General features: G+C 33.9%; 1 protein-coding gene across 1 annotated transcript in view; it reads right to left on the minus strand.

The window, feature by feature from the left end:
- The window catches only part of EYS (eyes shut homolog (Drosophila)), a 1,343,277-nt gene that overhangs the window by 1,243,364 nt on the left and 82,664 nt on the right, over window positions 1-17,249 (minus strand). The window contains 2 exon segments of the mRNA XM_021084496.1: window positions 2,438-2,603; window positions 15,608-15,722. Coding sequence (XP_020940155.1) covers window positions 2,438-2,603; window positions 15,608-15,722 — 281 coding nt within the window.

The raw sequence follows: 17,249 nt of genomic DNA on the forward strand, positions 1-17,249 counted from the left end.
GTAATAGTTGAGTGTGTTTCTCAGTCTGCAAGGTCAAAGCATTTGTGTCCATTTCACTACAATTCCAGTTTGATTGTTCTTTGTGGAAGTCTAGCAGCAGTATATTTTAAAATCTCCTTGGATGATTATAATATGAGGCCAAGGTTTAAAAACCACTGAGCTAACACTAACCCTAGATAGTCCTGAAGACCATATAGTTCAGGTAACTTCTCTAGCTTTATTTATTGTTCTTATATGTTTGATTCGACTGTATAATTTGTGAAATAGTAGGTATTCTATCAGAGCCTTTGAAATTCCTTTCTGTAGTAACATGATATAATCAACAAGCCATAGCTCTCTTCCATCACTTCTGTGCTTGAGTGTGATTTGCTTAATGAACTGATAACTATTTCTGTCATTAGGGGTTGTTAACTCTCCAGCACACCATCTTATGAGCATGATGAAATAAATTACCATGTCTTCTGTTAAAAGGCTAATTTGTTAGTTTACTTCAACACTGTTTTAATGTAATAGTACTCTTATAAGTGCAGCTGCTGTTGGTTGCATAAAATAAGCTGTTGGTTGAGAACAGACATAGACATATCAAATCCACTAATTTGCTGATTGTTGATAAACTATAATGACAAAATATCATTGACAGAGGAAATATTCTTTAAAATAATTAATTGAAGTACCATGCAGTTTCAAGAATGTGGATCAATTTGCATGAACCAAGTCAAATAGCATTCAAAGTGTAATCAAACAGAAAATTATGCTCATCAGAATAGATTTTGAAATAGAAACAGCTGTTGTGTAAAACAATTAGTTAAATATTTAATCAAATATGTTTTGGAATTATTTTATTTCAAGTGTTAAAGCCAGAAAGCTAGGATTCCTCTATGACTTGCTTTCTGTATACAATCCATAAACAGGAACTTCCATGACCTCACAGTATGATTATGACTAAATGATATTTTCCCCCTCTATTTCTCCTCTTGATCTTTTTTTTTTCTTTTTTCTTTTTTAATGCATCAAGCTCTGTAAGGATTTTCTTTCTATTCCTTAAAAAAAAAAAAAAAAAAAAAAATCTGGAGTTCCCATCGTGGTGCAGTGGTTAATGAATCCGACTAGGAACCATGAGGTTGCAGGTTTGATCCCTGACCTTGCTCAGTGGGTTAAGGATCCGGTGTTGCCATGAGCTGTGGTGTAGGTTGCAGACACGGCTCGGATCCCGCCTTGCTGTGACTCTGTCATAGGCTGGCAGCTACAGCTCTGATTAGACCCCTAGCCTGGGAACCTCCATATGCTGTGGTAGTGGCCCTAGAAAAGGCAAAAAGACAAAAAATAAATAAAATAAAATAAAATATTAAGAAAATCTAAAAATCACTCCACCATTCTTTTGTGGTAAGGTTATTTAGTGTAATATATGTCCTCTTAGCAAAATTTTAAATATACAACATATTATTGCCCTATATTGGCCCTGTATTGTACAGATTTCTAAATCTTATTCATCTTGAGTAACTGAGACTTTATACCCTTTGAAACAAAGTTATTTTTAAAATAAATTTTGCTCAATCTAAAATGCTCTCTCTTACATTTTGTCATAAAAACCTTATCTGACCTCTCAACTTGAAGCAGGCTGGGCCTTGAGACCTGGGACCCTTCGCAGCAGTGCTTGCACCGGGACAAATGTCTCCTTCTAGCAACAAAATATCACAAAAATGTAAGGGGCAAATTATGAACAACAAGATACAAAAGGACTAAAAGCCCAACTTCCACTTCTGAAGAGGCAGGAGCAAAAGCTGATGATCCCTGCTCATGATTCCATCAAGGGAGTGGGCTGACTACCCAAGTCACCCCTCTGGCCAGACCCCTAAACCCACCTCTACCCTCACCTCTTATAAGGAGCCAACTCTACTCCTTTGGGAGTGAGCAAGGGAACCTGTTACTTGTTTTCACCCCATGCTGCAACAGGGGCCCCAATTAATTTCTATTGCTTAAGGAAGCCAAGAACACTAGTCTAATAAATTCACTCTCCAATTGCCTATATTTTCTTATCTTTTTCTAAAACAGGTTCTTTGGTTATAAGTTTGCATGGGAGGATGTTTCTTTCTGAAAGAGCATTTTATTTCAACTTACAATTACATATTTATTACATTTTATTTCAACTTACTATTACATATTTATCATTGCTCAATAAATCCCTCCAAGAAATAGATGTACGAGAGTAGGGAATAACACTGGTTTTGGTTTTCTTCATAATTATGGATCATGCTCCAAGAAGAATTCCTGAGATGTAGTGGGTGTTAAGCACATGTATGTCTATTTAAGGAACATGTTGGAGAATAAGAATATTAAATTCATTTTTCCTTATTTTGTTTTGAAATGTCTTTTGTGTATTGAAAAATGAATACTCAATTAGTAAATTTTGAACTGATTTAGGCATTAATTGGAGTACCTGTAAGTCCCAATCTCCACACATATTTAAACTGAGGAGGACTAGCATCTTCAGCTTGACAAATATTATGGCTGATGGCTCCACAGTAGCAGGGGTACAGATGAAAGAAGCAAGCATTCTTCACGAACCAACACGAATTTCTTGTGTGCCCTGGAGTGCATATATACTAGAGAAAGGAAGTAATAAAAAAGATAAATACTTTATTGAGATATGTTTTGGTATATAAAATACACAGCTAATTTCTAAAATGACCAATATTTTTTGTCTTTTTAGGGTCAAACCCATGTCATTTGGAGGTTCTCAGGCTAGGAGTCAAATTGGAGCTGTAACCACTGGGCTACGCCAGTGCCACAGCAATGCCAGATCCAAGTTGCATAAAATGACCAATTTTAAAAAGTCTGCAGAACACCCTTTCATATCATTATTTGTTTATGCCTTCTATTCCTTTCACTTCTCCTTTCCTCATGTTCACATTCATGATACCCATGTGATATTCTTTTGACTTCAATTCCTAATCCACAATAGTTCCTCACCTTCTGTTTGCTGGGCTATATATTTTTTTTTTCACAAATTAAAAATAACTATGGTAGGAGTTCCTGCTGTGTTACGACAGAATTGGAGGTGTCTCTGCAGCACCAGGGCACATTTCAATCCCTGGCCTGGTACAGTGGGTTAATGTGAGAATTCATACTAACACACACATTCTACAGCAACAAGGAATTAAGCAAAAGCAGGTGAGTAGAACATAAGTAAAGTAAAATAAAGAGAGTGGAGAGTGGAGGCTTTCAGGTAAGTAAACTAAAACTTAATCTCTAAGTAGCCCTGAGCTTTCTATCAGCCAAGTAAAAATAAAAAACTTGATGATATAGGATAGTTCTTCTTAGGTATTAGAAGAGGTGGGTTTGTATTTTGGTGGATTCTTTCTGGTTTACCGGGAAAACCATATCCCAGAGGATAGGTGTCATAGGGTGGAGGATGTTAAACAAGTGATAACACTTCACTAATATTTTTGCGAAAATTTATTAATTTGACTATGAATTTATAAATTTTTTTTCATGGTGCTACTTTGTTCGATTAAGATGGTTTTCAATAAATTGATTTTTTTTTTAATAAGAATTTGGAAAATGCCATTACTGGAAGAAATTAGTCACTCTGAATTCACATGGACATGGTGACTAATGCAATAGTCATTGCCCACTAAAACACCATTTTATTAATTCTCATAAACTTAAATAGAAACACAATTCAATGATTTAGAATCATTTGCATGACAAGATCAGTGTCTTTGTGAATTCAGCTGCTCTAAAGTGACTTCCCTTTTACATGGAGGTTAGTTTCCAATAGAATTAATAGTTCTCTCTATTGTTAAGTTACCTAAAGATGCACAGTGACCTCAGGTGCCACGGTAATACTAATTTTTCTCCATCGATTTTATTTGGACAAAGGAGATAAAAAATTTTGCATAGAAATGGTGACTTAGCTATGTGATGTTTTAATCCCTCAAATTAATACTTAGAATAATACTTTAAAATAATCCTTATTTTAATATTTTCTATTGATTTCATGGATTAAATAACAAATACTCGTTAAATGATCTGTGGTAGTTTGGAAGTAGATGTCAACATTTGTAAGTTTCAATCCATGAAACTTCATCCATGACATAAAAATATGACTCCCCTTACCCTAGAAAATGGATTTACTTGCATTTGTAGAGTGGATTTAGGGTGACCAACTCACTGTTTTCCTGAGACTTTATTTTTTAGCTTTGAAATTCTTGGTTCCAGTGAAGGCAGTCAGTCTTAGACAAACTGGGATGTCTGGCTGCCCTAAGCAGGTTATATATTCAAAGTACTATTCCTGAAGTGAAGGAGTATGAGGAACAGAGTTGCAGTTGGCATGTGATGAAAGATAGAAATGATCTACAATTTAGGCCTCTGAAATTGTGTGTGTGTGTGTGTGTGTGTGAGAGAGAGAGAGAGACAGAGAAAATATGCATGTTTGCAGGGAATGACCACAGTGCCTAACCTACCTAACACACTTACCAAAAGTTTTCCACATCTAGAGGTGAGACTAATCTCATTTGCTGATGATTGTTTCAAATATGAAATTTCTATCGACTGTATTAAATTGGCTCTAATCCTATAAAATATATAGCTCATATATCTGTAAGAAAATTAGTATTGCATTTACTGCAGTAAACTATAGATGTTTGTAAATTGCTAATAAAATATATGTGGAAATTAGCAGTATTAATCTATCTTGTATTTAACTGCTCCATTTATAAATAATAATCAAAACCATAAAAAAATTCAGCATTTGTACTTTTTTTTTTGGAATTGAGTTGGGGTGCTAGGGGTGGGAATACACAAACATTCATTTGAAAATGAACATCTATCTTACTCTTGACAGTGAACTAATTAACCGGCACATATTAGAAAACTAAACTTGAACTGACTTTGAACTTCAATAAGATTGTGAAAGCATAATTTTAGTAAGCAAACAGTGAAATTAAGACCATGATGAAGTAGTTTCACAATGACAGTAAAAAGAAGTAAGAGAATCAAGAAAATTGTCCATAAAAAGAAAAGCAATCTATTTCTTGTATCATGTCAGTATGTGTTACATCAGTGAGAGCAAATTTTGCAATACCAAAGTTTTGTGACTTTTACTTGTTTGACATAAAAAACATATTCATAGCAGCTTTATAGCCTTAACCAAGTGATTTAACATATTATGTGCCAAAAGTTTTGTTGATACTTTCTTAAGGCTTTTATTTTTTATAAAGGGAAACCAATTTTGATTGATAGTATGAAGAGGATTTAAAGACAAGTCTAGATATTGATTTATTTTAACAGCTGCATTTCTTAGGCAAGATAATGATTTTTTTAAAGATATTCTTCCTATGCTATATCAAGTATCATAAACTTCGCTCTTTCAAAGAAACTGTATCCCCAAATGATGGCTTATACCTATCATTGCAACATCTGTATTTCCTGATGATTCCATTTATAATCATTTTAAGCATTTACACTAGGATTTAGGAACTATGTTAAAAATATAGAAATGTTATTTTCTCTTATGAAATGAAGATGCTAATAGCAGGGATACTAAATCCCTCTCTTCTTCCTCTTTCTCTCTCTTTCTCTCCACATCTGTGTGTGTGTGTGTGTGTGTGTGTGTGTGTGTGAGAGAGAGAGAGAGAGAGAGAGTGAGAGATCATTTTGCCATATACAGGTTACCTTTGTTCTAAGGAGTACAAAAGCATTATCTAATTCCTTTCATGTGAATTTTCAACAGCCTTGATAGAGAAAATCCTTTTATATTCTGTTCTATAATTTTCATAAAAATACAACAATTATGAGATTTTTTTAAAAAAACAATCACACACTTTAGTTCTCATAAGGTCAGGACATAAACCTGTACATAGATTTCAAATCCTTTTACTTTATTTTTTATCTCTTTATTCTCCAATAGAACTATTACTTGTACAAGTCGTAATTAGCTGACACCGAAGATAAATTATCGCTAAAAATCAGAAGTGTAAAATCTTGTGAACCTGAAAATTTATTGTTTTTGTTACACTCCCTCCTTGTAGTATCATTTCTTTTTTACTCATTCTTCTTGAGTTAGTACTAAAAAAAAACACTGAAAATTGATTTATTGGAAAATATCTTATTCTACCTAGTTTAAAAAAGTTAGTGATTTTGAAAAAGCAGTGATGAATCCACACAGGAAAACATTTGAAAACATCTGATGACATGCTGCCTACAGAAGGCTCAATTTAACTTTTAGGACGCACACATATTGATAGTAAAATAAATATTTTAAGCAAATGGTAACCAAAAGAAAGTAAGTGTAGCTACACTAGTATCAAATAAGACAGACTTTAAGCAAAAAACTAAGTCACTATTATATAATCTACAAAGACAGTCATCATGCAACAAGTCAATTCATTATGAAGATAACTAAATATATAAAGAAAATATAAAAAGAAACAAAATGATAAATGAATAGCAATACAGTAATACTTGTAGACTTTAACATTGTCAACAATGAAGGGATCCAGACAAAACATCAATAAGGAAACAGTAAATTTGAATCCAAGCCATAGCTGCAACCTAGGACCTATGCCACAGCTGTGGTAATGACGGATCCTTAACTCACTGAACCAGGCTAGGGATTGAACTTGTACTGCCCAGAAACAATGTCAGATACTTAACCTAACCTACTATGCCACAGTGGACACTCCTATAACTTTTATATACACTGGGAAATCACAGCTCATGGCAATGCCAGATCCTTAACCCACTGAATTAGGACAGAGATCAAATCCATGTCTTCGTGGATAATCCTTGGTTTTGTTAACTACTGAGCCGTGATAGGAACTCCCTGACTGCTTTCACTTCAAACTAACTTTCAGCTGCCAGCCTAAAAAGCCTTTACCATGGTACTAAACTCAGTTGTTGAATTTCATATATTTTATGTCACTGACTGTCAAACACCACTAAATTTCAAAAATGTATTTGATCATCTTAGAGAGAAGAGAAATAATTACATTTACCGTTTACGATAACCTTAAAATTCTTTACCTTTTTCAGTGAATATCTTCATTTTTTTTTCTCATAGGCTAGATAAGTCATTTGTCTTGTGATCAAACAAATGACTGTAGAACTCCAATCTCCTTATTAAAACTTTGAGTGTTAACTTCTTGCAATAGTGGTATAATATTAAATAAAACAATTTATTTATAATAAATTAATTTATTGAACAGCTTCAGTTTTATTTTTCAATATAGCACATTTACTCTATGCCTTTTTTTGACTATAGTTAAATTTCACCTTTTCTGGAGAAAGAACAATATCTTAACTCCTATAAAAATATATCTTTTTTATAGCATTTTCAGTTTTCTAATTGATGCTGTTTTTCATGGTATAGTCAGACATTTCTGATAATGATGCCATTCCAGGAAGAGTATATCCTTAGCAATCTGAGTGTGACTTATATCCTTTTTACTTGTATAAGTAGCAAAAAACTTAATTAAAACAATCATTCATCTATTTTAATACAAAATCAAGTGGGCATTTTTTTAGCATTTTGTGATATTGTATCAACTTATCAGTAGTTTCTATTTGCTATTTGCCCAAATGTTTAAATATAATATTTGTGTTAAATATATTTTCCATCTGTAAAAGTATATATCTAACTGAATATATTTACCTTAAAGATGAGTAAGATTTTTGAATAATGGTCTTCACTGATTTCAGGTTTTACAGCCAGGAACTTAAATGTTAAACTTGTTTTCCCAAATTAACTATTAGATATATTTTTCTTAAACATATTTTATAAGTCAAGTTTTTAAATAATTTCTTATAACATCATATCTATACTGATTTTTTCTAGAAAAACCTCAGGAACTCTTGGATATTCCTTCTCATAAGTTGCCATTGGAATAATATATGTTTTTCTTAGACGGCTCAAAATAGAATCAGCTAAGTGGCTTTACTCATTTTGTTTCACATTGTGGTAAACATATTGAGGCAGTCTTTCAAAATTTTCTAGCCTTAGAAATTTGGATAATTGATATTATTTATGAATTAATTTTTTTAAGTTTGGACTATTGATTAGAAAATTTCATTACATGAGAAATATTTAAAAATCAATCTATGTATTTGATTAGCCACTAAGTAGAAAAAAATATGGATATGCTATATTAATAATACTGAAATACGAAATGAATAAAATTTTAAAATATCATAATTTGACATAATTTAAAATAATCTACTTCATTGCTAGAAGTGAGTTTAAGATATATTTTAACTCTTGACCCTTGTAAAAGAGACCAAATTGAACCACATTAAAAATCCTGAAATGTACCCTGTTATCCTTTTCTTTGGGGGTGATTCTAGGGAACTTTGCATTTCCTTCAGGTTTTTCCTGTATTTACTTTTTATAGCAGGAGCATTAAATTTAATGAGGAAATTCTAGGACAGTGTGTTCTTCTGTGTCAAATAGTTCATTTTACTTTCAGCCCATTCACCTTGGATGACATCACTGACCTCTTCACACATTACTGAAGAGACAGAAAACGAGTATTAAAAATAAGTGATTGGCCTATTAGAACACTGTGGAGTAAGAAGTAAGGCACCTAATTTTTTTAAACTGAATTTCATTTTATGATTCTTGACATATATATTCGCTATTAAAATGGAATGAGTAATTTTAATTTTCTGCACATGAAAATGTAATTATGTTATATCACACCTTTTGGGTACAATTAAGTAATTAAACTGTGCACTTGATTTTAAGAGTTCCAGGCATCAGCATATTGTCAGAGGAAACTTTTGTGAGTTGAGACAAATTGATTGCAAAAAGATATACTAATTTTATAAAAGGCAGCTAGAAAGATAAAGTAGAGTTAGAACTCAGGTAACTACCTGTCTGGAAATTTGATTATTGACAAAGAATTATGAAGTAAATTCCTTTCTTGGTTCTTATAATAGATGGAAGAACAATTAGAAACTGACTCAGATTTGTTAATAGTATTCAAAATATAATGGTAACTACCAATAACAAAAAAAGGCCACCCACCCTATTGTTTCAGTACCTACATTTCCTTTTTTAGTTTATTTATTAATTCACTTATTTATTTTTATTGAAGTATAGTTGATTTAGCATGTTGTGGTAGCTTTTGGTGTACAGCAAAGTGATTCAGTTATATGTGCATATGTTTACATTTACATATCTATTCTTTTTCAGATTCTTTTTCATAAGTTATTACAAGATATTGAATATAGTTCCCTGTGCTACACAGTAGGTCCTTATTGATTATCTATTTTATATACTGTAGTGTGTATATGCTAATTCCAAATACCTAATTTATCCCTCCCCAACATTCCCCTTTGGTAACCATAAGCTTGTTTCCTATTTCTGTGTGTCTATTTCTGTTTGGTGCATCAGTGCATTTGTATTTTTTTTTTTTTTTTTTTTTTGGTGACATCGTATGATATTTGTCTTTCTCTGTCTGGCTTACTTTTCTTAGTATGATTATTTCTAGGTCCATCCACCTACAACATTTCTATAATGGCTGTCTACCTGCAATTCTCACTCCCTTGGGCAGATCCAATCACAGATTTAGGTCAGAAAATATTATGAAGTGGGGAAAGGAGGTAGGAAATATGCTTAGTATTCAAGTCTACTTAAATATGCTTAAGTATCTGTGAATCTCTTTCTCTTTTTTTCTTTCTCTCCAGTCTGAAAAAACAATCCCTCCTCAAAATAGGTTCATAGGAACCCTGAACATTGAGCGACTTGTTCAGTTAGAGAGCGTCTCTAATCATTTTCAGGTCACAAATTTATTTTTGTACTAAAATATTTTTCTTAAAATATTTGTGAATTAGTATTTCCTGTCCCTGCTGATCTCTTAGAAGTCTAAGATATTTATTCTTTTATATTGTTGGAGGTCAGGTGTCTGAAATCTATCCTATTGGGTTCAAGTTGAGGTTTTAGGAGGATTCTGAGGTTAAGACTGATCCCGTGCCTTTTTCATCATCCTGTGGTTCTCTATCTCCCTTAGGCTGTGGACACTTCCTGCCTCTTCCAAGGACATTACTCCAGTCTCTGAGGCTGCCATTACATCACATTCTCTGTTTTGATTCCTCCTGAAACCCCCTTATAAGGATCTTTGTGATTAGTCAGTCCCATCCAAATGATCTATAATATTCCCCTCATATCAAAATCCTTGTCTTGATCACATCTTCAATGTCTATTTTCCCACATGACATTCATAGCTTCTTGGGATCAGGACATGCACACATTTGTGGTGCCATTATTCAGTCAACCATATTCTGGATCCCCTGAAACTGTTCATGAAAGCTATGCCTTCAGTTTATTAATATCTACTTTTAATACACCTGCTTACAGATATTATGGCTCTAACTTCTGTCATGAGCATTTTGGGAGGAAAGTCATCATCTTAAACATCCAAAATAGAATAGGAATGAGATTATGTAAATACCACACTTTTAAAAATAGTTTCATCAGTGATTTCTCCTTAATTTTTGAGGTGATTTTTGTAAACACTTTCAGTGTGATTTTTTTTTTCTGTTATATTTTCTGTTTCTTTGCTAATGAAGACATATTGGCAACTTTTGTTTCTATGAGGCCTTTAAAGTGTTTATGTTTGTATCTTTTAAATATGAGAATTTCAACTATTCACAGAAACTGCAGTTAAATTTAGATGAATTAAGTTGCCACATTTTATAAAGCTGTTTTAATTTAATTTATCACTTGACATAAAAATTCTGCTGTAAATAAGCAAGATAAATGATAAGATATATGCTTATAACTCCCTCCATTCTGACTATTACAAATGAATAATGGTATGAAATAAAACCAAGTCAAATTTTAAAAGTGCGAGAGAAGTTTTTGAAAATATTCATCACTTAATCCACCTTAAATTTCTTCCTCCTATAAAGCTAGTAGTAGTTATTATAATTAATCAATAGAAATCATGTGGGATCACAAAGTAGTACTCATTGTACAATTAATTGATACCTGCATGTAAAAGTGACAATGACATAAACGTGAATTCCTGAGTACTTCTGTTTCTGTCCTAAAACTGCTATTAAGACTCCTGAAAATTTCCCTTACACAAAGTTGTTGACAAATAATAGAAGCTGAGGGATAACTTTAATATCTAGAACTCCTTCTAAGTTGGGGATCTCTGCTGCTTTATTATTGCTTGCTTCCTAGGAAGGCAGAGTCAGTAGGACTCAGATAATATTATGTGAGTTTGACCATCAAAGAAGTTTCTATCCCTTTTTGTGACCAATAATCTTAGGCAATAAAGCCACTGGAAAATTGATTAAACATGGAATTTAGGAAAGATTTACTCTTGTATTCTTTGAAATATTTATTCCAAGTCAAAATATATCTTTTTTGTTTGCTTATTTAAAAATGACAGTGATTCAAATGATTTAAATATACTGAAGAATAAGTAAAGAAGTAAAAGCTCAATGAAAAAGACTTAAAAGCTCAAAGCTAGTGTAAGGATGCTATTCTTTGTACCACTGTTTTAGGTAGGAGCCAACTTACCCAGCAAGAATCTGAACAAGAGTAGAATAAATTCCAAAATTAACGAAGGAGACTCAGAAGCCAACAAGAAATTTAAGAAAGAGAGAGCAGAGGAGAAACTATCTCTGAGGCATAAGACATGGATCAGCAGATTACCGAAGTAGATCTTGATCAAATGGCATTTCTAAAGCTACTTTAAGCAATTCAATAACTCTTTAATTTAGATTATGTTTAGTAGATTTGGAATCCTTCTCCTGCCTCCTCTTCTTCTTAAAAGCAGAGAGAATTCTTTCTCTGACACTACTTCATGCTCATACCACTCCTCCAAACTTTTCATCTCAATATCTGATAATATAAATGAGAAAAAACATTTGAACAAATCTTATCTGAGTGTTTAAGAAGGAAGGATTGAGAAGCAGAGGTTTTTTAAAGGAAAATAAAATTTTATTTTTTTAATTTTATTTTTTAATTTTTATTGAAGTATATTGGTTTATAATGTGATAATTTCCTGCTGTACAACAAACTGATTCAGTTATATATATACACATATCCATTCTTTTTTACAAATTCTTCTCCCATACAATTGCACAGAATATTGAGTAGAGTTCTCTGTGCTGTAAAACAGTTTTCTTTTCATTTCTCTCTCTCTCTCTTTCTTCCTTCCTTCCTTTCCTTCTTCCTTCCTTCCTTTCCTTCTTCTTTCCTTCCTTCCCTCCCTCCCTCCTTCCTTCCTTCCTTCCTTCCTTCCTTCCTTCCTTCCTTTCTTTCTTTCTTTCTTTCTTTCTTTCCTTCCTTCCTTCCTTCCTTCCTTCCTTCCTTCCTTCCTTCCTTCCTTCCTTCCTTCTTTCTTTCTTTCTTTCTTTCTTTCTTTCTTTCTTTCTTTCTTTCTTTCTTTCTTTCTTTCTTTCTTTCTTTCTTTCTTTCTCTCTCTCTCTCTCTCTCTCTCTCTCTCTCTCTTTCTTTCTTTCTTTCTTTCTCTCTTCTCTCTCTTTTTTAGGGCTGCATCTGCAGCACATGGAAGTTCCCGGGCTAGGGATCAGATTGGAACTAAAGCTACCCGCCTATGCCATAGCCACAGCAACACCAGATCAGAGCCACGTCTGCAAAATACACCACAGTTTGCGACAACACCAGATCCTTAACCCACTAAGTGAGGCCAGGGATCAAACCCACCTTATAGGTAATAGTCAGGTTTGTTTCCACTGAGACACAATGTGAACTCCCGGGGGGGGGTTATTATTATTTAATTTTATAGAAGTACTATGTTTTAGAGTGAGTTAGAAGAAATGAAATACATGAGCCTCTGGTTAAACACTTACCTTGCCTAGTGCTGGAAAGTCTATGTGAGCCTTCAAATTCTTTGTGTGTGTGTGTGTGTCTGTGTGTGTGTGTGTGTGTGTGTGTGTGTGTGTGTGTGAGTGAGAGAGAGAGAAAGAGAGAGAGAGAGAGAGAGAGACTCAGATTCTGTTTAGACTTTCTGTTGTTGAAACTAAATTTTAAAATTCTAAATTCTACCCCAAATGCAACTAGTATTCATATGGAATTCTAATTTGAGCTTCACTTCTTTCAGTGTGAGTTTGCATAAATTACACTTATTGAAAATAATTGTTAAAAAAAGATTTAACTAGAGGATGGAAATAGAGGAGAGAAATAAAACAGATGGGAAAGTTAAACTGCATGAGCTTTAAATTTTGTTTTTGTTGGTTCACAAATGAACTCTTATAAGGGCTTACAAAAAGATGAGATAAAACAAAAACTGCATCCTTTTACCTGCATTCTTGAACCAGCTACAAAATAGGAGAAACAAAGCAATGTGGACAAAGCTCTGGGGCATTTTCTTTAATGGTAAAACAAGCAGCAGCCAACAGTTTTGTCATAACATCTGGAAGCTATAACGTATTTGGATAGACACAAACCAGAAATCGTGGTTCTAACTATGTGTGTTGTCTATTAAAAATAAAATTAAATTTATTAGTAAATCACTGAAAGGAATTTCTAAGGAAAAGAGCTCCTAAATCATTGCTACAAGGCAATGAAAATAGTATTTAATTGTGTAGCAACTATATTTTTACTTTATAATGTGCATAAGATCAGTCATATTTTAATTTAGTGGCTATCTTTTATTCATTTTTATAAGTATGAAACTTACAATAAGATTTTATTTTTGTCAAGAGCTCCTAATTTCATCATTGCTTTATTCATACGTAGTGATTAGTAGAAATTTGACTCTCTTGATTGGGAAGTAACAATTGTTTTATCATGAGGGCATTTATATTATTAATATTAAGAATGCAGTTGACATTGTGAAAGTGCTTGATTAGAAATTCCTCATCACAATTCAATGAGAAAGTTCACCATCTTTATGCCACTTTAATTATAAAGAAAATGAATTGAAAATAGAGGAGTTTAACTCATGATGGTGAGCATGACTTAGAATTAATAAGATTCCGATCTACAGGGTTTTTTTTTCCTAATATTTTCCAGCCTGTTGCATGTAAACTTCCTGATCTTAAAGTTAGCATGGTGTCAGCTTTACTCTTCACATTACTTCAATTAAATGAATATTCAAACAATATATTCCTGATTATAATTTTAGTCTAGCCTCATTAATTGGAGTAAAGCACTGTCAAATTGTTGGTTTATTTCCTTTTAGGCTATACATACATCTGTATAATACAAATATTCAGATCCCACTGGCTGTTACTCTGATCAACCTTGGTCTTTCCTTAGATCCAGGATTCACTCAGAGGATCTCTCTGAATCCCCACTCTTCCTTCTTCATGTTTCTCTATGACTTCCTGCTTCTCTATCCCCGTGCATATTAATTTTTCCCTGGGCCACACAGCCCACAGACCTCAGACACCTCACCTTTCCATAAAAGCAATTCAAATATTTCAGGGAATTTTATGTTTATGAAAACACTATACCAACAAACTAATGGTTACCAAAGGTGACAGGTGGGAGGAGGGATGAACTAAGGGTTTGAGATTGGCTTATGCACACTGATGTATGTGGAATGATTGGCCAATGGGGACATGCTGTATAGCACAGGGAACTCTAGCCAGTATTCTGTGATAATCTATGTGGGAAAAGAATCTGAGAGAGAGTGGACATGTGGACATGTATAACTGGATCTCTTTATTGTTGAGCAGAAATTATCACAATATTGTAAATCAACTATACTTCAATAAAACTTTAAAAAATGACTCTAAATATAAATAAGCACTATAAAGTCCTGAATCATTATGGGGCTGGATGATATCAGAAGCTACATCACCTGATGCCGTCTGATTCACACTCCCCTGCCCTTCCTGCTACCTGGGAAAGTCTGGCTTCCTGATTCACAGTCTTTTCTGATGTCTGAACATTCTGGGAGAAAGATTTCTGTCAGAGCACTGTGATCATTATCACACTGTACATACATAATTTGCAATACAGATTTTAAAATTTAACCTTATACTTTGATATTTATAAGTATTAGTGAATATAGCTATTCTTCACTAATCACTGATACGACTATGCCATGACAAATTGATCCATTCTCCAATCCACTGACTTTTAGTTTGATTCAAATTTGGAGTGACAATTCTTGTTTACCTCTCTTTCAGTACAAATTTGCTAATTTCTCCAATAGACCTAACTAAAAATGGAATTGTTGAATTATAGGATATGGCTTCCCTTGTGCAGTACACACTGAATTTTTAAAGTCATTTCAAAAACTAGTCCCCTACAAAAAGAATGTGTTTTGTGCCCTGGCTAATAACTACCAGATTAATTTTATTCCCTGTCTAGTACAAGAGCTTGAAGCATTAGTAACTGTGGATTTACATATACAGAGACATTTCACCAGTACTCAATTAGTTATATGCTTATTTTATAATAAAAACACTACCTAGAACACTTAATGTCCTCCCAACATAACTTATTTCTTAAAAGTTAAAAAGCTCTATTACTAAACTTTGTATAACTTATGTTTTAATATACAGAAAAGGAGATGCTTCTCTGGCTTATATTAATAAAAGCATTTGAAGTAGAGACTGCCAGAAGCTGTTGTATTTTGAAGTGCTAAATTACTTTGCCATGTATTAAATTACTTACTCTGAATCTTCCAATTATATTGAAACACCATCCTTCATTCAGACAGTTGATGGTGAGCAGTCTGCAGTGGTCAATTACTTTCTCACAGTTTTTTCCAGTAAATCCTGGCATGAAACTGTAAATACATCATTGTAAGTAATAAATGTTGCAATTTATATATTTTCACAGAAGTCAATTAAGAGTCTCCCCCAAATAATAATGTTTTATTTAAATTACATACAGCATTTATTATAACACGATGTTTTTAATCATTGATTTTTGTCAATGTCAATACTTTTGTTCTTAGCAAAGGAGAAAATAGTTATCTATTTAGAGGGAATTTGTTTAAGCTACATTTTTATTGAAAGTTCTTAATGTTATCTTTTGACAATTTAAAAGTTAAATCAACTTTTATCTAAATGGATATTTAACAATAAAATACAGGTTTTTGAAAACCATTAAAATAAATGAAACTATTAATAAAATGTGAAAAAAATGACAAATGCACTTTTTCATGTTTAGTAGTAATTAATCCTGAGTTACTAATGACATACATGAATTTTAAACATAATGTAAAGAGTTACAATGGACAATGCATGGTCAGAGCTAAGCTAATTATAGGGTTTTAATTGTTTCTTTCTTTTTTTTTTTTTTTTCTATTTCTTGGGCCGCTCCTGCGGCATATGGAGGTTCCCAGGCTAGAGGTCGAGTCGGAGCCGTGGCCACCAGCCTACGCCAGAGCCACAGCAACGCGGGATCTGAGCCACGTCTGCGACCTACACCACAGCTCACGGTAACGCCAGATCGTTAACCCACTGAGCAAGGGCAGGGACCGAACCCGCAACGTCATGGTTCCTACTCGGATTCGTTAACCACTGCACCACTACAGGAACTCCGATTGTTTCTTTCTTAGTTGTCATATTTACAGCTAAGAATTGCTGTAAATTTTTTGTTTGTTTGTTTCTTTTATGGCCGCATCCATGGCATATGGAAGTTCCCAGGATAAGGGTCGAATCGAAGCTACAGCTGCCGGCCTACACCACAGCCACAGCAGTGCGAGATCTGAGGCATGTTTGTGACCTATACTGCAGCTCACTGCAAGGGTGGATCCTTAACCCACTGAGTGAGGCCAGGGATAGAACCCGCATCCTCATGGAACCTAGTCGGGTTCGTTAACCATGAGCTATGAAGGGAACTCCCCATATTTACATTTTTTGCAAAGCGATTATTATAGTGTAAAATTCTGATAGTAAGCATTTTTGAGTGGAATCTAAGTGCCCGGCATACAGGTTTTGATTACAATGGCGTCCTTTCAGACATCTATCTCCAATAAGCATATTGCCAGCTGTTGGACACCTACTCACTAGAGGGCTAAAAAAGAAGCCAGGCCTTCCCCTCCCTGTGCCCGTTTTAGACAGACCCAGACCCAGATAACTGACCTCTTGAGAGACCCCGCTTTCCCACTTCGGCTTGCCCTAATTCCAACTGTTATGTTTTAAATTCACCAATAATAAGTGAAACCTCAGAAACCCTAGGCCCCACCCTCAACCCCAATAAAGGCAAAACCCCAGGCCAGCCTCTCTCTCTCTCTCTCTCTCACTCTTTCCTTCTTCCTGCCACTTTGGCACAGAGCCTCCCCTACCCCCGCCCCGGGGGTGGGGGG

This window comes from Sus scrofa, chromosome 1 (assembly GCF_000003025.6).
Source record: "Sus scrofa isolate TJ Tabasco breed Duroc chromosome 1, Sscrofa11.1, whole genome shotgun sequence".
In the NCBI taxonomy this organism is placed as follows: domain Eukaryota; kingdom Metazoa; phylum Chordata; class Mammalia; order Artiodactyla; family Suidae; genus Sus; species Sus scrofa.